Raw genomic sequence first — 24,303 nt, forward strand, 5'->3', positions numbered from 1 at the left:
AGAAAAGACAGCAAAATATTGCAGAAAAAACACCGTACACCAACGCTAGTAGTAGTATAAGGCAGGCTTTAGTAGACCAATGTTACCCACGATAGATTGTCTTTGGGTGTTAGATCGCGTGAATATAAATGCGTCGTTAAACCCGCCACCGGGCCGTTATCGACGACGATAACGGCCCGGCGACGCGACGAACGGGCGCCGTGCCTCGGCCCACGAGGAAAGGGGCCGCCCGCCGCCCGAGCTGGGACATCGGCGGCGCGCTGCTCAACGTGGCGATAGTGCTGGGCGCCGTGAGCCTCGCCTGGTTCTGCTGGGCGTCGTACGTGCGCTGGCGGCTCGCGGCGCGCCTCACCACGCCGTTCCCCGCGGCGTCGCCCGACCGCTTCTGGGGCTCGTACCGGCCGGGGGTCTACTTTGGCATGAAGACGCGGAGTCCGCGCTCGCCCGTGGCCGGGAAAGGTTTGTCACGTGAAGAAAACGTGGGGCAATTTGTTACTGGTCCAGCACACCGGTTGTCTATTGGAGAGTAAACCCACAGCAACATTTACAATTCAAGTACCGTGACGTTTCGCCAGTATCTTCTTGGTTCTTTCGGTAAAGTCACGTAGAAGGGAAGTAATAAAATTATAAAAATAAAACATAATAAAATAATTCTCACGATGTTTCGGCCACAACGCAAGCAGCCGTCCTCACTCTTCACCTGAGGACGGCTGCTTGCGTTGTGGCCGAAACGTCGTGAGAATTGTATTTTATTATGTTTTATTTTTATAATTTTATTATTTCCCTTCTACGTGACTTTACCGAAAGAACCAAGAAGATGAATCCCTGCAGTCACGAAAGCTTTAAATCGATAATTAAATCAATATTCTGAATCTGAAGACAAATGCGTCCCTTACCAATTTGGCCGACTTTGAGATTCGATGACGTCAGCAGCCGCTCCATCCCCCTCCATTCCTCCGCCCCCTCCATACCCCCTTCATCCCTCCAACCCCCCTCCATCCCTCCATCTCTCCGCCCCCTCCATAACTCCCCCCTCCACCCCCCCTCCATCCCCCCTCCATCCCTCCGCCCCCCCTCCATCCCTCCGCCCCCCCTCCATCCCTCCACCCCCCCCTCCATCCCTCCATCTCTCCGCCCCCTCCATAACTCCCCCCTCCACCCCCCCCTCCATCCCTCCACCCCCCCTCCATCCCTCCGCCCCCCCTCCATCCCTCCGCCCCCCCTCCATCCCTCCGCCCCCCCTCCATCCCTCCACCCCCCCTCCATCCCTCCATCTCTCCGCCCCCTCCATAACTCCCCCCTCCACCCCCCCCTCCATCCCTCCACCCCCCCTCCATACCCCCCCCCTCCATCCCTCCACCCCTGAACGGTCTCGCTCCACGTGCGGGGTTTGGAGGGCGACGGGGACGAGGCCGCTGCTGTCACCCACCGCACCGCACGCCTCCGGGCCCCATGGCCAACCTGTGCCGCTCCGTGCGGGCCCTCCTCGCGCGGGCCCACGCAGCCCGCCCACGCGGCCCGGAGCTGTGCACAGCAGCGACGCCGCACGGGCACCACCACGACCACGTGCGGCCTGGTGTCTCTGCCCGAGAAGGTGCGGGGAAGCCGGCACGGCGGCTAGGCGAGGGTCCTTCCCTGCGGGACTTTGTACAGGTGTCCGTAGAGGGCGGTGGGGCAGACGAGGTGGACGAGGAGGAGGATGAAGACCTCACGCCGCCTTACCTGCGAGCCGATGCGCTGTGGGGACACGGTCGAAAGGGTGAGCGTGGCTGGGAGACAGACGTCAGCTGTTTCACAATCTGAATGCTGTTTGTTTTTCAGTGGAGAAATCCGATGAGCTGTAAAGCTCTTTAAACATCTTCTTGGTTCTTTCGGTAAAGTCACGTAGAAGGAAAATAATACAATAATAAAAATACAACATAATAAAATAATTCTCACGACGTTTCGGCAACAACGCAAGCAGCCGTCTTCAGGTGGAGAACAGGTCTGTCAAGTAGACAGAGTCTGAATGACTCTGTCTACTTGACAGACTTTACCGAACGAACCAAGAAGATGAATCCCTGCAGTCACGAAAGCTTTAAATCGAAACTCTTTAAACACATGTCCGGTTGGGGCGGGTAAGAACGATACAACAAACAATACGAAGACATGATAGGAGTGCATAGTACACGGAAGGTAAACAAATCACCCAAACGCATCCTAAAATAAAACTAAACCATCCCCATCCTACCAGTTAAAGCCCACTGCGGTATTAATTTAGTTTTCAGAAGCGACCTGGTCACAAATGATAAAGTCACGTAGGTAAAAATTTTAAATTAATAAAAGTAAAATTAAAATAAAATAATTTTTATTTTAAAAGAAAATATGTTTTATTTTATTTTACTTTTATTAATTTCAATTTTACCGAAAAAACCTAAGAATATGAATCCTTGCAGTCACGAAAGCTTCAAATCTAGAACACAAATGATAACTCAACAAAGTGGTCCCAATCGTTTGGATATTTATAGCAGAAAAATTCTCATTTCATGCGAACCCATGAGGCTTTTAACCACTTCAATCTTTATCCGTCGCTCCGAGTAATATTGGCGCACTAAATGGCCACTAGAGGGCGGGAGGGATGCTTCGTGTTATCTCACAACTCTGCGTTTCTGATTTAGTGGGAGCATAGAAGTACGGTACAGGAACACGTGATGTTTTGCGATGCCCTTTGCTGACCACGACGCAGCACAAGCTCTGCATCTGGCATGCATTTTGGTAGTCACTCTTATAAACATTTATCCAAGCTCAAACCTGCTGAGCCTCCATGATCTTATGATGTGGGGGCGTATTCCAGATTGTTTGATTGTCAAGCCTTGTGCCGCACAATTGGGCTCAACGGTGGCTAGTAGATGTTAACTACCTCGCCTGGTATGCTGCTGTATATTTGGAGTTTGCGTGTCTCTCTCTCATCATCATCGCGGTGGCTAGGAGATGTTAACTACCTCGCCTGGTATACAGGAGGTCGTGGGTTCGATCCGGACCCAGACGCCTGCTGCTGTGTATTTGGAGTTTGCGTGTCTCTCTCCCTGTGGTCCCGTGGATTTTTCTCCGCGTCCTCCGGTTTTTCCCTCCACATTTAAGAGTCCGCATGCAATTTGAGTATTTGACTGCTATCAATTTCTACGCGGTAAGCCACTTCGTTGAGCTAGCTTTTGTTGCCAGGTTGCTTCTTAAAAAGAGCTATATAGCTCAGTGGGCCTTACCTGGTAAAATAAAAAAAGTTTCGTTTAATTTTAGATTAGTAGTGAATATCCGAACTGACCTGGGCCTTAAATGAGTACCTGTTGCAGTGTATAACATTTCAGCACAGGGAAGACAAAGGCCACCTCCGGATATGGTACAGGCCATACCACCCCATCGTGCATTGTCGCAACCTTTATCGGGGTGCTCCTTAACAGAACATGCCGCAACAGCCCGTGCGAGTTCACACAGGGAATATTTGTCTCTCTTTTTAAATCCTTTATGTTAAGTTCGCTTGCTTGCTTACGACCGTGCAAATCTTTCGGTCGTTTTTTAACTCACTTCCCGTGATCCAATCGAGCTGACATTTTCCACAAAGACTCGTTGTGCGTGACAATTAATGTTCATGAAAATGTTTTTCCAAAATTATTCACTTTTTAATACAAAAAAATGATATTTAATTACCAATTGCCTAATGGTGCAATGTAATAATCTGACCCATAGGTGGCAGCCATCTCAAGCCAGAGGACGAGAGGTCTCTAGCCGCCACGCATATAAAGGATTTATAGTGAAAAACTTTGTTTTTACGGGTTATACTTGTTCTCTTTGTGTGCCTCTGTGTTGTCTCCTTGCGAAGTTTACTTCGAGACGTATGGATGCCAGATGAACACAAGCGACACTGAGATCGCGTGGGCCATCCTGCAGAAGCAAGGCTACTTCCGAACAGACAACCTGACAGAGGCACAGCTAGCCATCCGCAAAGCACTCGCACTGCCCACCACCACACGCACAGCACTGTGAGATTGCCTGGTTTGCGCAACTGCGTGCCCATGATTATTGGAAAGTCTGAAGAATCTTCTTGGTTCTTTCGGTAAAGTCACGTAGAATGGAAATAATAAAATAATAATAATAAAACATAAAATATTTCTCACGACGTTTCGGCCACAACGCAAGCAGCCGTCCTCAGGTGAAGAACAGGTATGTCGAGAAGACAGCGTCTGAATGTTCAGACTCTGTCTCTCTGTCTTCTCGACAGACTCTGTCTTATCGACAGACCTGTTCTTCACCTGAGGACGGCTGCTTGCGTTGTGGCCGAAACGTCGTGAGAATGATTTTATTATGTTTTATTTTTATTATTTCCATTCTACGTGACTTTTACCGAAAGAACCAAGAAGATGAATCCCTGCAGTCACGAAAGCTTTAAATCGAAATTTAAGTCTGAAGAAGGTGAAAGCTTGTCTTCGGCGGCAACTAGTGGACTGCACTTTGAACCGGAGTACGGTACTGGAGTCTGATCCGTGGCCACGGCTGCCATCCGAATCGGTCACAGTGCCCCACCTTCACCAACCTACACTGACCAGCGTGGAGGAAGTATGGTCGCTGAACCCTGTGAACGACACGGCGTAGGGAGGTGTTTATCAAAGAGTGGATTCACAGAAGATGTTAATTATTGTTATTTTTTACTATATTTTCCGGATTATAAGATGCTCCGGAAAGTAAGACGTGCCCCAAACTCGTGCCCGGTGTCAATAATGTTTGACAAAATTGGTCACACGTGCCTGTCAGATTTTAAGACTCCATCCCCAACTTTTTATTTAAACTATAGGAGAAAAAAGTGCATCGCGTAATCCATAGATTGAAGTATATTTTATTTGCCGGCTATCTCCAGACATTCAAATGGCAGAAGCCCTCCTCCTCCCCCTCCTCCTCCTCCTCCTCCCGTTCCATCATGCCACACAATGCCGGATCACACACACCACACGAGCACTTCATGTTCCTCTGACACAAAAGGAAAACTATTCAATGTTGATAGGGACGCTCAAAAGTAGGACTCTCTTGCTGTTCAGGCAAAATGTATTGAAACACATTGAGACTGTCATGGGTAAGCGGTGGAAATATTGTACTATTGTTAATTCTTCGCTGTTGTCTTCCAGGCGGATGTCATCTTGGCAGTAACGTGTGCCATCAGGTGATCTTCACTACCGCTCACCGCCTCGTCTCTTCTTTCCGTGTTTGCTAATGCAGGGGCGGGGGACGTTTTCTGTGCCGAGGTTCCGATATCACAATCGGAATAACATTTGGGGCGGGGTGGGGACAACACCGCACCGTCACGATTGTTGGACTGACACATGAGTGCTTGTCGCTCCCAACGTGTAGGGATAAGGCGGAGCAGACGGTGTGGCGCCGGGTGGAGCGGTTCCGTCACCTCAAGCACGAGCGGCAGAAGCGTGGAGGGGCGGCCCTGCAGATCGGCATTCTGGGTACAGGCCGCAATTCAATACAATTCAGAATAAGACATTTTCAACCAAATCTCAAGTAAAGCAAAATGACAAACTGAATTTTTCTCGATTTTCCTGAAGCTGCTTAATGCACTTTCAAGGGAAACAGCAAATCACAATTGCTTCATTTGGTTGAGAGTTTTTTTATCGGTGAACTTACACAACAGTAATAATTGCCACGTTAAGCGGCTTGTATGCATGGCCAAACCCAAACATCTGTTATCAATCAATATTGTCTCTGAAAACCTACAATTTACAAACCGCGGCCTGTACATTTGAGTATGTATGGGTAAGCACGGTGTTAAGGAAGTCTCATGACGTAGCAATGATGTCATCGCATTACAGCTTGACATTGTATTGCGTGACGTAATTACTGGGTCGGAGAACCGCAAGTCAGCCATTCGCAACGTTACCAAGACCAAGGGTTACGCGCCTGAAGAAGAAAGTTTTCAATCGGTTCATGATACCCCACTTCTGAAGTAACGCGGTATTTCTTGGAAATGCTGTACTGCAATCACAAGTTGCTGTTTTCGAATCCACAGCGTGCATTTAGAGTACTCTTAGGTTTATTTCGGTAAAGTCACGTAGGTAAAAATAAAAATAAATAATAAAATGATAGAAATTATAATAGAAATAAAATAATAAATCACGACGTTTCGGGCGCAACACATTATTTCTATCATTTTATTATAAAAAAATGTTTATACCTACGTGACTTTACCGAAAAAAACCTAAGAGTATGAATCCTTGCAGTCACGAAAGCTTCAAATCTAGAATTGCATTTCCACGTGATGACGATAAGCCACTTCGTTGTGCTATCATTTGTGGCCGAGTCGCTGAAACAGGACCCTGCGGGGTGGGCTGGTAGGAATAATACTAATACCGGTACAGGGATATCGACCGGGTATAGAGGAGTTAAAAATAAAATGATTTGTGCATGGGGGGTGAGCGATGACGTCCACACCCCCCTCCACGCTGACTCGCACGCCCACAGAGCGATGACGTCCACACCCCCCTCCCCACTGACTCGCACGCCCACAGAGCAAGGATTGCAACAGGCGATGTCATTGGCTGCGCCGGATGCGACAGCCATCTTGTTTAGTTCATTTAGTTCACGGATCGCAGGGGGAGCGGGCGGCCATCTTGTCGGACAGACGGACAGTCGGACGGACGGACGGACGGACACATTAATCTATTGGTGGTCTGGTCCACTTCGTTCCTACCAGTAAAACAGCCACATAGCTCAGTGGGCCTTACCTGGAGTGTGTAAAACATTTTTTTCAATGTAATTTGTAATCGGCCCGCTCGATGACGACGTGCGGCGTGCAGGCTGCATGGCGGAGCGGCTGAAGCGCGACATCGTGGATCGCGAGCGTGCGGTTGACGTCGTGGCCGGGCCCGATGCCTACCGCGGCCTGCCTCACCTGCTGGCACGCGCCCGCTCCCACCGGGAGGCCATCGACGTGGCGCTGTCGCTCGACGAGACGTACGCCGACGTCGTACCCCTCCGCGCCGACCCCAGCGCGCCTTCCGCCTTCGTGTAAGCCTCCGCAGCCTCCGCCGCCGCCAAAATAGATCCCTGGAGCGATTAAATCGGCTCCCGTGCATTTGCTCGATTGGATCGTTCGCGCGGCGCAATCGTGAGAGATTGCGACGGCTTGGAGAGGCCTTCATCCATCCAGCGGTGGATTGATCATGGCCGGTGATGATGAGGATGAACGGGGTGTAGAGCACAGTGTACCCGCCGTTGTGCCACCTCTGCCCATGTCCTGCACATCCCGGAATTTAGAGGACACGCTGCACATGGTAGACCACTTCAGAAGAACATCGGTGAATTCTTACGTGCTCATCTATAACGCACTGCTGCCCCTTTCACCACTCCCCATGCCCCCCCGCCCCCAGCTCGGTGATGCGTGGCTGTAACAACATGTGCACCTACTGCATCGTCCCGTTCACCCGCGGACGGGAGCGGAGCCGCCCCCTGGCGTCCGTGCTGGCGGAGGTTGGGGTGCTTCTCCAGCAGGTGGGTCCTGGTGGGAGCCACAGACGATGGCCCAGTCCTCGAAGTTGTATTCCAGCCTTTGGCTGCCACTCCCATCATTAGTCTTGACCACCAACCATCGGCCCTTGTAGCGACGCGTCCTGCCCAAGCCACACTTACTTTCATGGACGGTCAACACGATGTTTCTCACTTGCGTGCGTTCTCTAAGTCCCATGGGTTCCGCTTTCCGTCTCTGCGGTGTGATTCTTTCTACACTTTTTCGATATCCATGTGTCTGATCCACATGTCCTATCAATGGCAGGTACTATGCACTGACAGCACCACTGCGATATAATAAATGGGAGGAAAGATCTTATTTCAATTACGAAACGTTTAGAAATGGTATTGCCCTCTTACGTATTGTCTGGTTGTGCCGTGCGTGGTTCGGCGCGGTGGCCATCATTTCGCTTCGCATGCCGGGAGCTTCTTTTAGCAACTAAAAAAATTAAAAGAACTGAAATCATTCGCCGGCACGTGGCTCGTAACGACGGACATCGTCCTGCACGGCGCGCCGTCCAAACCAGGAAACGCTTTTGGCGAGCTACAATGCAGCGCGGCCGCAAGTTTTACCCGAGGTCCGTCCATCGCTGCCCCCTCGCAGGGCGTCAAGGAGGTCGTTCTCCTGGGTCAGAACGTCAACAGCTACTGCGACACGTCTCAGCCGGCTGCGGGCACCCCCCCGGAGGGTCCTCCCGACGGCGGGCCCTCGGCGCTGAGCCGGGGATTTGGCTCCGTGTGCCGCCGCGTCCCCCCCGCGCCGGACCGGAGGGAGGTGCGGTTTGCCGAGCTTCTGGCCGCCGTCTCGGAGCTGGACCCCGAGATGAGGGTGCGCTTCACGTCGCCGCACCCCAAGGACTTCCCTGACGAGGTGTGTGTGTGTGTGTGGATGTGTGTGTGTGGGTAGGTTCGTGTGTGTGGATGTGTGTGTGTGGGTACGAGTGTGTGTAGGTTCGTGTGTGTGAATGTGTGTGTGTGGGTGCGAGTGTGTAGGTTCGTGTGTGTGGATGTGTGTGTGTTGGTGCGAGTGTGTGTGAGTATGTGTAGGTTCGTGTGTGTGGATGTGTGTGTGTGGGTGCGAGTGTGTGTGTGTAGGTTCGTGTGTGTGAATGTGTGTGTGTGGGTGCGAGTGTGTGTAGGTTCGTGTGTGTGGATGTGTGTGTGTTGGTGCGAGTGTGTGTGAGTATGTGTAGGTTCGTGTGTGTGGATGTGTGTGTGTGGGTGCGAGTGTGTGTGTGTAGGTTCGTGTGTGTGGATGTGTGTGTGGGTGCGAGTGTGTGTAGGTTCGTGTGTGTGGATGTGTGTGTGGTTGCGAGTGCGTGTGAGCGTGTCGAGGTGAGCGTGTCTAGGTGTGCGTGTGTAGGGTAGTATCGTGGTTAGCGCGCTGCGCTACGAACCCGGCGACCATAGTTAGATTCCCGCTCACGGCCAACACCAGTGACGATTATCTGAACCGGTACTGGGCCTCCCCTAAGTCGACTCGGCCTCAAATGCGTACCTGGTGCGGTGTGTAAATATCACCACTAGGGAGACGAGAGCGGCCGTGCGTGGTGCTGGCCACCCGACCCCGTCGTGTGCCGTGCCCGCTTTCATAGGTGCTCGCTGACTGCACTTGCTCCAACTGTCTGTTAAAGCTATAGGAGGGATCTTCCCCTGTGTGATGTCTCGCGTAGCGGCTAGCGTACTGCACTACGAATCCGGCGACCCGACTTCGATTCCCTCTCACAGTCAGCATCGGCAAGGAGTATCTGAATCTGTCATGGGCCTCTCCCTGAGATCGACGAAGCAGCCCGGGCGTGGTGCTAACCATTCATCCCCTTGTTTGCAGTGCCGGCCTTAATAGGTGCTTGCTGACAGCACTTTCCCCAACAGTCTGTTAAAGGCTATGGGGTGGTGGTGGGGGGCGATCTGTGTATTTTTTTGTGCGCGCGTAGGTGCTCCAGGTGATCAGGGAGAGACCAAACATCTGCAAGCAGATCCACCTGCCGGCTCAGAGCGGCAGCTCCAGCGTGCTGGCCCGCATGGGCCGAGGGTAAGGTTGGGGTCTGGGTCGGGAGGTCACGGGCCGGGAGGTCACGGGCCGGGAGGTCACGGGCGGTCGCAACTACGGCTCCCGCGATGTGGCGGAACCGTTGTATGTCGTACGATATAAGGTCCACATTCATCGCTCCGTCCGTTCGGCAAAGTGTCATCATCGCGATTATCATCGGCTCATATTTTGTAAAGAAAATATATCTCGTCAAAATATTTAGGGAATAGACTCAATAATGAAGGTTCTAAATAAATATCTACGATATTGTTCTATCACTGTGCAGGATAGAGACCTTTTCGGTGCATATGTGTGTGTGCGTGCGTGTGTGTGGGGAGCGAGAGTACAGTGGTTAACATGCTGTGCTACGAACTCTGTGACCAGAGTTCGATTCCCACTCACGGTCAACACCAGTGACGATTATCTGAATTGGTCCTGGGCCTCCCCTAGGTTTACTCAGCCTCAAATCAGTACCTGGTGCAGTGTGTAAACATCGCCACCGAGAAGACAAAGGCGGCCGGGCATGGTGTTGGTCACCCACTCCCTTGTGTGCCATTTAGGCCTGCATAGGTGCTACTCGTTAACAGCACTTGCCCCAATAGTCTGATTGTATGTGTAACGGCGGATGTAGACCCCGCTTCGTAATGGCTTGCTACACCCCGGTACATAACACCTCTACATATGTATACATGTATGTTGAACTTCTTTCGCACCGTACGTGCGGAAGAAAACTCAAATTTCTTGTCAAGAAATGAGTTTTCTATTTAGAGAGATTTGATGAGGCTGTACGGGGGATCTTTGTCTTTGTGTGCATGCGAGTCCCATAGGCACACGCGGGAGGCCTACATGGAGTTGGTGCATCACATCCGAGACATGATCCCAGGTGCGCCCTTGACCAATAGAAAGATAGCAACCTTGCCTCTCAGAGTTAACCAATGGAGAGGATTGAGTTGTCATTGGTCCCTCTGTCATCAGCCAATAGGAGCTTAGAGCATTGACTTGTGTCCTAGATTTTGACCAATGCTGGAGTGACATCGTAACTGGGCCTTTAGTATTGACCGATAGGATTCTTGTCAGCTGCGCTGACCAATTGGTGAGTAGTAATCGACTACATTTCTGTTGTCCATGACTCAGGATCAGAATATTTATTTAGACTGGAGGAGGAATCCGACGAGCTATGAAGCTCTTTTTCACAGATGTCCAGTCGGGGCGGGTCAAAAAGTTACACCAACAAACAATAGGTGTGTAAAGTATTGTAAAGGTAAGCAAGTCACTCGACATAAAATACTCTGACGCCTTTGAAAATTCATAATCAACGTTTTTGGGTTAGATCGCGTTATTTATAAATGCGTCGTAACCCTCCACCACCCGACACGGCCAATCAGCAAAAAAGTGTCACGTTGACAAAAGACAAATAGTTAACTACTTTAGCCCACCGGTGTGTTGAAGCGTGAAACCACACGCTGGGCTAAAGCAGTGAACTATTTGTCTTGTCAACGTGACACTGTTTTGCTGATTGGCCGTGTCGGGTGGTGGAGGGTTACGACACATTTATAAATAACGCGATCTAAACCCAAAAACGTTGATTATGAATAATATTGGTCGCGAAAGCCTGCTACGTGTTAAACTGGCCTTTGAAAATGGCGATGGCCCCCCACATCTCGCCTCCCGAAGGCTGGAAACCCTCCACAAGCCATGCAAATTGTGACAAGGCTGATGACTTCTAGATTTGAAGCTTTCGTGACTGCAAGGATTCATATTCTTAGGTTTTTTCGGTAAAGTCACGTAGGTAAAAAAATAAAATTAACAAAAGTAAAATAAAAATAAAATAAAAATCACGACGTTTCGGAAGCAACACAAGCCTCCGTCTACAGGTGGAAAACGTCGTGATTTTTATTTTATTTTTTATTTTACTTTTATTAATTGAAATGTTTTACCTACGTGACTTTACCGAAAAAACCTAAGAATATGAAGGCTGATGACTCCAGTGACATCACCGAGCCCCGCCCATCACCTCCCATCCAGCGGCACGTGTGGTATAAGGTGGGGGGGGGGGGGGAAGGCGCTCACGCAGTGCGTGTGTCGTCGCGTCTCCTCGGCAGGCGTGAGTCTGAGCAGCGACTTCATCGCGGGCTTCTGCGGCGAGACGGAGAGCGACCACGAGGACTCGCTGTCGCTCATCCGCACCGTGGGCTACGACACCGCCTACTTGTTCGCTTACAGCATGCGCAAGGTCCGCTCGCCCAACCACCCCGCACCCCTCTGCACCCCCTCTCCAGCCCCTCTGCACCCCCCTCCCCCGCCCGCACACCTCACAGAGACACGCACCTCCTCATTTGTAACGGATCCGAGTCGATGCACTGGCCATGCGTGTGTGCGTCCCTGGGCAACACGTGTGTGCGTGGAGCAGAAGACGCGTGCGTCTCACCGCCTGCAGGACGACGTTCCGCCCTCCGTGAAGCAGCGGCGCCTCTCCGAGCTCATCGCCGCCTTCCGAGAGTCGGCCTCCGACCTCAACGCTGCCAGGGTCGGCTCCACCCAGCTTGTGCTCGTTGAGGGGGTGAGTCGGGGACCGGTCGACGTATCGCTCGACAACCAGAGCTGGGGAATCGAACTCGGGTTAGCGGGCTGCTAGTGCAGCACGCTAATCACTGCACCCCTCCCCCTCTCCCCGTGTCCAAAACCAAAATGTCATGGTAGGTTGTTTTTCTTTTAAAAAGCAAACACGTGTTTTTTTGGGTGATTGACACTGCTAGCATATTACCAGCGCCACACCCCTTGAACAACCTCCCCCCTCCCGGAGCAATCTTGACAACGCACCTCCTTTGTATGTACATGTTGAACTTCTTTCGCACCATACGTCGCCAACCACGCTCATCGCAGGTGCGTTTGCATACAGCAACTAACTCGCAACCACAACTTTCTTCAGTTGTTTTGTCTACATTTGAAACAGCTGTGGATGGTTTGTAAATATATATCTAGATTATTTTCTCACCGTTTACATTCTTTCTAATTTTTACGTCTTGAGTGTCGACGTGACGATGGTGCTTCGAGTGGCAAGATTCATGCCGGGACAAAACGAGAGTAAGATTGACGTGACCTCTGCGAGGGATCTGGAATGTCGCCCACTGACAGTGGGCCGCGTCAAAGCGACACAAGTCAGAGGTCGCAAACGGGTTTTGATTCCTTACCCGTACCCGGCCGCACCAGGGTCGCAAATGGGTACCCGTACCCGGCCGGGTACGGGTACGGGTAGCCGTTCCCTACCCGTACCCGTACCCTACCCGAAATGAGTGACAAACGGTTACTCACCAGTGACTCACGGCCTACCCGTACCCGGCCGCACCAGGGTCGCAAACGGGTACCCGTAACCGTACCCGGCCGGGTATCGGGTAGGGTACGGGTATCGGGTACCCGGTTGCGACCTCTGACACAAGTGCAGCCCCAGCGATCGCGCGACTGCCGCTCAAGGGACTTTACAGAGAATACACAGAAACGAGTAAATGATGCGGGGCGATTACACTGGTCAACAAAAAAAAAACATTTTTTTCTGGCCTGGACTTTTGCAGCTGTTTAATTTCAGGGTGCTGATTCCAAATCGGATCTCAGATTTGCTCTATCACATCTCATTTTTATGCTATCGGCATACCCCATTTTCATTGATTTTACCCGAAATTAACTCCGTCACTTATGATTACAAGTTGTTGCGAGTCAGTGACTGCTTTAGTGTTAAAATATGGTGCTGTTTTTTTAGGATAGTGTGTTTATAATATCATTTTATGTAGATATCCACATTTATTTAATATTTTTCTTCTGCAGTTTTTATTGAAAACGCAATATTTGATATCTCAAAAACCTGATGTGATAGACAAAAACTGATGCCAGATTTGGAATCAGCACCCCAAAATTACATTTAAACCGTTGGAATACCTTATGCCAGAAAAAGGGTGTTGACCAGTGTTATTGATCGGCTGGGATTGAGTGCCACTATTCTGCAGTACTTTGTGCTGCCCGTTAGGGGGTAGGGGTTATTACGGTTTAATGCCTCTGTTGTCTCCTATATTTAGAATCATCATGCGAGTAGAGAGGATTTGACTGCTTTAAAATTCAACACGATAAGCCACTTCGTTGAGCGATCATTTGTGGCCAGGTCGCTTCTGAAAAAGAGCTGTGTTACTCAGTGAACCCTACCTTGTGAAATAAAATATAGTTTATATTTCGATTTAAAGCTTTCGTGACTGCAGGGATTCATCTTCTTGGTTCTTTCGGTAAAGTCACGTAGAAGGGAAGTAATAAAATAATAAAAATAAAACATAATAAAACAATTCTCACGACGTTTCGGCCACAACGCAAGTAGCCGTCCTCAGGCCGAAACGTCGTGAGAATTGTTTTATTATGTTTTATTTTTATTATTTTATTACTTCCCTTCTACGTGACTTTACCGAAAGAACCAAGAAGATAGTTTATATTCTTGGTTCTTTCGGTAAAGTCACGCAGAAGGGAAATAAAAAAAATATATATATATTTTATTATTTCCCTTCTGCGTGACTTTATATATATATATTTTTTTTTTATTTCCCTTCTGCGTGACTTTACCAAAATATCCAAGAATATGAATCCCTGCAGTCACGAAAGCTTTAAATAAAAAAAATCTAGTTTATAGTTTTATTCCTTTGGTTCAGTGCTGTAAGTCATGTGATTACCGAGGGTCAGATCGTGAAAAAAGAGTAGGCTATGTACCCTTCAAACACCAACTAAACACCTATTGCAAGGCATCAAGACTGCATTAACCGCACACGCTGGTGGTGAAACATGCAAACGAACATGCAAATGAACATGCAAACAAAATTGCTTTTGTGCAGTCATCGGTGAGCGGGGAAGACCATGAACTTGCCACACTTGAAAGCCCGGTTTTAACCACAGATGGCGGAAATCTGGGTTCTAACCCAGGATTATCAGCGGTGCCGGATCTGCGCTCTGACCTCTGACCTCTGCGCCACCCTGTCATACATGTTGGCTGGGTTCCATCTCTGAATATCGATTTTTTTTTACTGTCATGCGAAGAAGATTACTCCGTGACGGGGGGCGGGTGGGAACGTGAACCTGTGGCCTTGCCGACAGGTACCGGTTGAAGGTCGGCATCAGAATATTTCGTTAATACCGGAGGAATCCGATGAGCTACAAAGTAATTTTTCACAGATGTCCAGTCCACCTCCGAATGGCAACTCCCGATTAGCACGGTCGGCCGGTCATGCACGGCGTGAAAGAAGTTCATCGTACATGCAGAGCGTTTCCACTTGGCAAACCATGGCAGGTGCGGATATCTTTTGCACAAGTGGAAAATTAAAAACTTTCCAGAAGTCTGCGACCGTGGTCATGGACGCAACGTTGCCCCCCCCTCTCCCCTGCGGAGTGACTCTTTGGAGCAAGCGGGAGTCGAACCCTTAAGCTGATGACGGCGCGTGACCCCCGACAGGCGAGCCGGCGTTCCCAGTTCGAGCTGTCCGGGCGGACGGACGGCAATGCTCGCGTGGTGTTCCCCGACGTGCTGCTGCCCGACGGCGCCGGTTCTCCGGCTCTCGCTTCCGCGCGGCGCGGAGACTACGTCGCCGTGAAGGTGGGAGCCGTTACGTCTACCCCTCTCTGCTACCGCCCCCTATCCCTCTCTCATCTGCACTCTCCTGCACTCTCCTGCACTCTCCTCTACCCTCTCCTGCACTTTCCACTACTCTCATCAACCCTCTGCTACCATCCCCTCTCTACCCTCTCCTCTCTACACCCAACTACCCTCTCCTGCACTCTAGTTCAAGTTCATTTATTAGGTATAGCCCTGTGAGCCATTCGGCTCTTGAATCGGGTGCAACCGCAACAAATAAAAAACTAAAACATGAACAAAAAACATCTTAAAGTGAATATGTGACTAAGTGCAAACAGAAAATCCAAGAAAAGACAGCAAAATATTGCATAAAAAACACCGTACACCAACGCTGTGTGCAAAAATCCCAGTGGGATGCAAGTCAAACAACAACTCCACCACCTCCACTACTCTCTCCTCTACACTCCGCTACCCTTCCATACGCTTCTCTCTCCTCCACTCCTCTGTGTGATTTAATTTAGTTGTTTTCATTTTGTATTTTTTACCTATGTGACTTTACCGAAAGAACCAACGAGTACTTGAGACTTTATTTGAACTGCCAACTCCCATTGAGATAAACAGATAAATTTGCTTAATGGGCCATAGTTGGCTTGGGCCCTCCTGCAAATAAATGAATTGCAGCTCCCTGTCCAGTCGCCCTCCACTCCCCTCCTTCGCCCCGCAGCCCCCTGGCGCACAGTCGTCCGCTGCTTTCTCGCTCGACAGCAACGACCTCCTGGTTTACACTTCCCCGCGAGAGATCCCCAAGTGGGTCCTTCGTCTGGTGACGCGACGCCGATAGCCCAACTGGCTTAGAAAAAAAACTTGGGGTGGGAGGGAAAGATTGTATACGTGTAAAAACATAAAGCATAAAAAAAGCTAAATAAATACCATCACGATTACGGTGCGTTTGGCTGCAGGTCGCGTTTGGACTGGTTTGCGGTGTTACGCCACAAGTTCCCGGGGGTAGCCGGGGGCGACGTCATCGCTTAGCTGTCCCAGTCACCTGCAGGGGTCTCTTCCCCTCTCCCCTGCTCTCTCTTTCGTCTCTTTCTCACCCCCCCTCCACCCCCGGCCGTACAGCAGCGACGGCTCGCTGAGCACGGGAAGGTCTCGCAATCCCGGCGCTGGCTCCGACTCCCCGCCGGCAAACGCATTGTTTAACCCGACAAAGAAATGCGCGCCGCAAAAGAATAATGGCAGGCTGTAGCGAACAATGGTCGACGGCGATAAAAAGTGATCTTGTCCACCCGCCGATTTCCGGCGACTAACAAACAGCGTTGTGTACGTATGTTGAAATTCTTTCGCGCCGTACGTAGCCAACTGCGCTAATCGACAGTGCGGGCGAAGGACAAGAAACTAAACACAAAAGTCAGTTCTAAAGAAATGAGTTTTGATTACAGATTTATGAGTGTGTAGCTCCAGTGACTTCCTAAAATTGGAAGGAAAGAGCGTTATAACTGCAGAAGCAGCGCATCTGAAAGTGCCGTGCGATGATGCGGTGACCACCACCGTCTTTGTTCGATGGCTGAGCCAAAAGCCGCTGCTGCTGCTACTGCGAGGATGACCAGAATTGGCGTGGTGATGATGATGGTATATAACTCCTTGACGACATCAGCGAGGTATCGTGGCTCGTTTGTGGCAAGCGCTTTGTGTGCGCAATGAGCGCGACCCTGCAACGTACTCGTTCGGCGACCGGAAGCCAATGCAGCACCGGACGGGCATGCGGGTGCGCGCACGTGATTAATTTGGCAGCGCGTGTTGCCAGAACGTCCAAGCTACGTGGGCGATTGCGATGTCGCGTCTCGTGTGGTGCCGCAACGTTGCCCGCAGATATCATTCTGGTGGCTTCCACCAGATGTTGGGTCCGTCGAGTTTTCTCGGCTTTACTCGGAGCCCGCTATAAGATACACAGTTATATCCTTTAAGGTCTTTTCCTCAATATTTGTATTTACCTTCGGGAGTTTTAATTTTATTTTGTGGGGTGTTTTATATCACTCGCCTGTGCGCTTTTATTATGTCCCGATTGGGTTTTTTTCCTCATGCATTTTATTTCTGCTCTTGCCCATACATGTACAGCACTCTTGACTTCTGGGTGGAAGGGGTCTGTCATCGTGCGAAACGTTATTATCGTGGATTCACATTTGCGTTTTGCTCATTCCTGGCAATGTTCCCACTCGTGTTGCAATGTGCCTCGCTGGTCGCCGTTTCTCAACCCGTTCCTGTTACGATGCTGGCTACACGTAAACACTGCGCCACCACCGCCGCTGCACCGTATTTGCTCATCGCTGTCGGAGAGCGAGAGAGAGAAAGAAAGAGAGTGACTCGGAGGCACAAGGAGGAATCGCAGATGAGCGGGAGAGAAAGGTAGTAGCCACGTGGTGAGGAGCCGGTGTCAAATTCCCGGCAAAGCTCTGCAATTCTCTACATATTAAGGTGTTAACAGCGGTGAGGAGCCGGTGTCAAATACCCGCCAAAGATCTGCAATCCTCTACATATTAAGGTATTAGCAGCGGTGAGGAGCCGGTGTCAAATTCCCGGCAAAGCTCTGCAATCCTCTACATATTAAGGTGTTAGCAGCGGTGAGGAGCCGGTGGCAAATTCCCGGCAAAGCTCTGCAATCCTCTACATATTAAGGTGTTAGCGGCCGATTAATGAGCGCGTATACATGTGAGTAAACCGGAGCACCCCGAGAAAACCCACGCAATGCGAAAGGGGAAACGCTCCGTCTCACGCAGAAGGGACAGATGGAGTCCGCACTTGCCGTGCACCGCCTTCTCCTGGCAAGCCAGGGTGCGGCACCTCAGCGCTCATGGGAAGGGAGTTTTGCAACTGACGTGTGATCCACAAACCCTTGCCTCCACGTTTCCGGGTTACAGGGGTGCTATACCGCCGCCCTGTCCTGTGGCTGCATCCCAGAGAGCTTCATGGCTCATTGCATTCCTCCATAAAAACACATTCCTGCGGAGGGAGCTGGTAGGAACGTTGGGTCGCTCGGTCAATGGCCAGGGTCAACGGCGGCGTGGTGTATTCCGCAAATATGGCCGACTGTGAGGGCGGGCACAAGCCGGCGTGAGTAGGTTAAACGTTGAGTTTTATAAGGGCACCACGGGGTGACCAGCCCCTAGCTACCCAGCCCCACCCCTCCCACCCCCCACCCTCCCCACCCAGCCCCTCCCCACCCAGCCCCTCCCCACCCAGCCCCTCCCCACCCTCCCCTCCCCACCCAGCCCCTCCCTGCACGACGGACACAATAATCCCCTGTGGGCTGGTGTAACCAGGAGGTTCCTACCAGTATAAATATTCTGATTCAGATTCAATCCACAGTCCTTCGCATCTTGTTTCACCACTCCGATCAGCCTCTCTCCCGAGGTCTGCCTCTCTGCCATTTGTATAAGTGGTCATTTGTCGCTCTTCGCCAATCCACTGGCGGACGACGGCATCCCTACTGTGGATTGCTTTTCTGGATTGTTTGACCACGCTGGGCAGCGCGGGTTGGTCAAGTAAAGGGTGTGCCCAGGATCGGCTCAGATACCCCTCGCCCACTGACGTGTTAGCCCTGGCCGGTAATAAACACTCGGGTTGTTGGGTTCAGATGCATTGCGTCACCACTCGACCCTCTTCATTTGCATGACGTTTTATTCTTGGATTTTATCTGTACACATGTCCACGGGCACGAGAAGTCACTGCACATTCTTTACATGTGCATGCGCCAAAATCGTGCGCTCAAACCCAGGCCAAAAAAAAAAGATTGCCACTCGGAAGAAGATACAGTGCAGAATTTCCGATATGTTTCAAAATAGGACTTTGAAATACCTTTGGCGGGCAAGACAAAGATCCCCCATATAGCCTTAACAGGCTGTAGGGACAAGTGCACTTAGCGATACGAGCGGGTGCATGGCCAGAACCACGCCCGACCGCCTCTGGTGATATTTTTACACACCACACCGGGTACGTATGTGAGTCAACCTAGGGCAGGCCTAGGACCGATTCAGATTTTATTTATTTCACCTTTATTTAGCCAGCTAAAAACCCCTTGAGGTTAAAAACCTCTTTTGCGATGGAGACCTGGCAAGAAGTTGGCAAAAATACATCGCCACACATGTACACACACAATACGAAATAGTACAATACAAAACAGGCATCGAACTTGGTCGTAGCACAGAGCGCTAACCGCTGCACTACCGTGCTCTCCAGTTGGCGGGCAAGCACACATGAACACATACACACCTTTGGTGTTATTCAATAAACACATTCCTGCGGAGGGAGCTGGTAGGAACGTTGGGTTGCTCGGTCAATGGCTAGGGTCAACGGCGGCGTGGTGTATTCCGCAAATATGGCCGACTGAGGGCGGGCACAAGCCGGCGTGAGTAGGTTAAACGTTGAGTTTTATAAGGGCACCACGGGATGACCAGCCCCTCCCCACCCAGCCCCACCACTCCCACCCCCCACCCAGCCCCTCCCCACCGTCCCGACCCAGCCCCTCCCCACCCTCCCCTCTCCACCCAGCCCTACCCCTCCCATTTTTGGATGCACGACTGACGGACGGACACAATAATCCCCTGTGGGCTGGTGGAACCAGGTGGTTCCTACCAGTATAATGCCCACTGCGGGGATGGATGCGCATGTACTCTGGTGAACGGTGACATTCATTCGGGAGACGAGTGTTTTTTACCAAGTTACAGAACCCGATTTATTTTTGTTTTATTTCATGGATGCCGCCGACCACAGAAGGTCCTCTTATAATTTAGATTTATTGAGCAAGTGTCCAAAAGCTGGTATACCGGAATAGGGATAGGAGGAGGTACAAAATGTTAAAAAAGAATGTGGTTTTCTGATTTTTCTAGTTGTCAACACAGACCCGGCTGTGTTTGCACTAATTTGGAGCTCTTAACCTTTTGAGGATATTATTAGAATATTTACATGAGTCATTCCCCCAGTCACTCACAATGACCAACTTATGTGCGGTAGGTAATAATTAACGCAGGAGTGCACAGAGAGACAAACTCAGAACACATTCCTGCGGAGGGAGCTGGTAGGAACGTTGGGTTGCTCGGTCAATGGCCAGGGTCAACGGCGGCGTGGTGTATTCCGGAAATATGGCACAAGCCGGTGTGAGTAGGTTAAACGTTGAGTTTTATAAGGGCACCACGGGGTGACCAGCCCCTCCCCACCCAGCCCCACCCCTCCCACGCCCCACCCTCCCCACCCGGCCCCTCCCCACTCACGGGGGTAACTGGAGAAAACCCACGCGTGCGAGGGGGTCAGGCTAACACTCGGTCACCGTACAAATGTTAACGAACCCCGCTTGCCGCACTGCCAGTAGGTGGCAACCTCGACGGCCATGGGTATGGGGCAGAGGTCGCAAACGGGTTTTGATTCCTTACCCGTACCCGTACCCGGTCGCACCAGGGTCGCAAACGGGTACCCGTACCTGTACCCATACCCGGCCGTACCCGTACCCTACCCGTACCCGGCCGGGTACGGGTAGGGTACGGGTATCGGGTACCCGATTGCGACTTCTGGGATGAAGCCATGTTGCAGGCGCGGGTGGGTTGATTCTAGGAACTTGAATTGTGAGAAGAGACAAGACGTTGGGAAATGAGTGACAAACGGTTACTCACCAGTGACTCACAGTCTACCCGTACCCGTACCAGGGTCGCAAACGGGTACCCGTACCCGGCCGGGTACGGGTAGCCGGGTATCGGGTAGGGTACGGGTATCGGGTACCCGGTTGCGACCTCTGGTATGGGGGAGGGAGTTTCACGAACTTGCATGAATCCAGCAACCGTCGCCGCCCTCCACAGCGCTGCATCGCAGGCGCGCGTGACAGTGACAGTGAGCGTGACGGAACGGCGGTGGGGGGGGCACGCAGCGTGGCAGCGTGCGTGACGAGGGAAGGGCACGGAGGCAGCGGCTTTTCCTGTCTCTTGCAGATTACATCGTCGAGCTCGCAGAGCCTCAGGGGCACGGCGCTTCACCGCACCACGCTGCGGGAATTCCACGCCACGCCGGATGATGCCCCCTTCTCTCATGGCGGCGGCAAGTGACGGTGCGAAAGAAGTTCAACATTCCTACGTACGTCAACCGCACGGAACGTCTCCCAGCAGCGGTGGGGAGCCCTTTTACTTGCCGAGGTTCCGAATAAGACTTTCAAATACCTTTGGCGAGATAAGGATCCCCCGAATAGCATCAACAGACTCTTGGGGCAAGTACTATTAGCGAGCACCTATACATTCACCAACAGAGCAGACATAGAGCCCCCGTGTAGCCTTAACAGACTTGAGGCAAGTGCTGTTAGCGAGCATCTGACATAGTCGCACGGCACACGAGGGGGTGGGTGGCCAGCACCACGCCCGACCGCCTTTGTCTCCCCAGTGGCAATGATTTTTACACACCAGGTGCTCATTTGAGGCCGAGTCGACCTAAGGGAGGCCCAGCCCAGATCAGGTTCAGATGATCGCTATCACTAGTGTTGGCCGTGAGCAGGAATCGAACTTTGGTCGCAGGGTTCATAGCGCAGTTCATTAACCGCTATAATACCGCTCCCCTCAAAAAACACACAAGCACACACCTTGGTGTTATCTGATAATGCTCCCATTTGGCAACTTGTAGTTAAAGTCACAGTCGAGGAGCGGGGGAACAAAAGCAATGTTCGCAGAATCACGGTGGGGAGGCGGTGTCATGCCCTGCTGCGTTTCCCCCGATGTATGAGGTTCGTGACAAGAAAGAGACGTATTCCTATGGCAATTCCAAATAATTCACTGACTGTTCAAATTCAGGATTTCCGTGAGTTCCGTGCGTAAAATCTCATCCAATATTAATACAACAATATCATTTCAGATTGTCTTTACCTCACTCATGCGTTGCCTGAGAGGACAGCGCACGCATGCGCACAACATAAGGTGCAGACAGACACAAAAGACAGCGTTGTTTCCAGGTCAGAAATAGTCCAATTAGTGTGACGAGGGTGCCCGCAGTGACGAATAACACTGGTCAACAAAAAAAAAGCATTTTTTTCTGGCCTGGACTTTTGCAGCTGTTCTAGACTAATTTCAGGGTGCTGATTGCAAATCTGATCTCAGATTTGCTCTATCACATCTCATGTTATGCTATTGGCATACCCCATTTTAATTGATTTTACCCAAAATTAACTCTGTCACTTATGATTGCAAGTTGTTGCGAGTCAGTGACTGCTTTAGTGTTAAAATATGGTGCTGTACTTTTAGGATAGTGTGTTTATTATATCATTTTAAGTAAATATCTACATTTATTTAACATTTTTCTTCTGCAGTTTTTATTGAAAATGCAATATTTGATATCTCAAAAACCTGATGTGATAGACAAAAACTGATGCCAGATTTGGAATCAGTACCCCAAAATTACCTTAAAATCGTTGGAATACCTTATGCCAGAAAAAGGGTGTTGACCAGTCTTATTATCGTTCTTGAGCTTTTTCTAAGTGCGTGGCCTCGTGGAGAGCAGTTAACTACTTCGCCTGGTATGCAGCAGGGTCGTGGGTTCACTCCCGTCCCTGACGCCTGTATATTTGGCGTTTGCATGTTCTCTCTCCCGTTGCTCGTGTGGATTTTTTTACGGGTCCTCCGGATTTCCCCCTCCATGCTTATAAACAACGTGCGTTTAGAGTATTTGGCAGCTATACATTTCCACGCGATAAGCCACTCGGTTGAGCTATCATTTGCGGCCGGGTCACTTCTGAAAAAGAGGCCACGTAGCTAAGTGGGTCTCACCTGGTAAGAAAAAAAATATAAATTAAATCTTGGGCTGTGTCTGGCCCGTGCGATGGAGGTTCCCCACCCCTCAGGGGAAAAAATGTGCCCAGACTTTGTCTTGGAGGCACGCAACGATTCGACACAGACTCCCTGGCAACAGCAATGCAATGAATCATCACATTTTGGAGTTGTCTTTGGTTTAAGAACTCGATTACCCTTTTCGCATTTTTCATCGGTATGTTTTCTCATGTTCTTACTTCGTCTAGTTTTGATCCCTCCAATAGCATTATTTTAGCCTTGGCATTTGATAATTTTCTAAAATTATAAATCATTCACGGCATAACAATCGATTTTAATAGGTTAATCATTACGGGCCTTATCTCCTGGACTGAAACACGCAAGTTGAAGCTTGTTTAATGAGAATAAAATACTTGAAAATCAAGGTCTGGTTCTCCGTCAGTGACTGAAGCCATTCCTCCGATTTGGCGTCATAGTGTTGTCGCTAGAGTGCCATAATGACGCACTTGAATGTAATTTAAAGTATTTCTTTTAATCACCAACGACGCTTTGGATTGGAGTCAGGACTGGCCACGACCCACAGCTTAGCTACAGTATCCATAAGATAAAATGTCTTTGATTCTGCTCTGGAGAGCATGTCTAGAGGGTATATTGGCCTCCTCTTTTACATTGGCCAGACATAATGTAACCACACTTTAACCACACCAAATATGGCCTGCCAATCGATTAACTGGCGTACTCATTATACTGTCGGACAGAGATGGGGGAGATTTAAAAACTTTCCCCATCGGTTCAACAGCCACGCTAGGAAATAGAATCGAACCAGCAACTGCAAGTCCATTGCGCTCACCATTACGTCACGGCAGAATTCAGACGTTACATGGATCCCGCATGTTCTTGTTGTATTCCTCAGCGCTGGAAAGCCACAGGCAAGAAGTGCAAGTGCGGCAACGCTCTGCTGCACCACGTGGAGGGAGAGAAACGGTTCGAGCCGTGACTTGATGAAACACGACACCGTGGCGGTGCCGAACTGTGCCTACGGACGGTCAGTGGCACAGAATTTTTAATTCGCCGCCCTCTTCAAAGTTGGAAGCTGAGGAACGCAAGGCACGCGGGCGCGACCCGGGGACCTGTTTGCCAGTCTTTGCGAATAAATATTTATAGTGAGTGGGCGGATGTGCGTAGTTGCCGTGTGTTTATTTTAGGATAATTGTCACAAGGGTTAGGGTGGAGTGGGTTAGCGCACTGCATTATGAATCCGGTGACGCGAGTTTGATTCCTGGCTACGGCCAGCCGAAGTGGTGAGTGATTCATGAACCGAACCTAGGTCCTGCACTGACCAGCGTGACCCT

The 24,303-nt window shown here is 50.5% G+C and overlaps 1 protein-coding gene across 1 annotated transcript; it reads left to right on the forward strand.

Annotated features, from left to right (window-relative positions):
* The first annotated feature begins 1,336 nt into the window (after positions 1 to 1,336).
* On the forward strand, positions 1,337 to 24,135 carry CDK5RAP1 (CDK5RAP1 mitochondrial tRNA methylthiotransferase). The gene is made up of 14 exons (XM_078880364.1): positions 1,337 to 1,759; positions 3,857 to 3,960; positions 5,154 to 5,188; positions 5,377 to 5,480; positions 6,828 to 7,038; positions 7,401 to 7,521; positions 8,141 to 8,407; positions 9,471 to 9,568; positions 10,393 to 10,448; positions 11,668 to 11,798; positions 11,976 to 12,125; positions 15,042 to 15,182; positions 21,137 to 21,278; positions 23,865 to 24,135. Exons 1-13 carry the CDS (start codon positions 1,453 to 1,455, stop codon positions 21,248 to 21,250), a joined length of 1,839 nt encoding a protein of 612 aa, XP_078736490.1. The 5' UTR covers positions 1,337 to 1,452; the 3' UTR covers positions 21,251 to 21,278; positions 23,865 to 24,135.
* Positions 24,136 to 24,303: the final 168 nt, after the last annotated feature.

The sequence above is a fragment of the Lampetra fluviatilis genome, chromosome 57, assembly GCF_964198595.1.
Source record: "Lampetra fluviatilis chromosome 57, kcLamFluv1.1, whole genome shotgun sequence".
In the NCBI taxonomy this organism is placed as follows: domain Eukaryota; kingdom Metazoa; phylum Chordata; class Hyperoartia; order Petromyzontiformes; family Petromyzontidae; genus Lampetra; species Lampetra fluviatilis.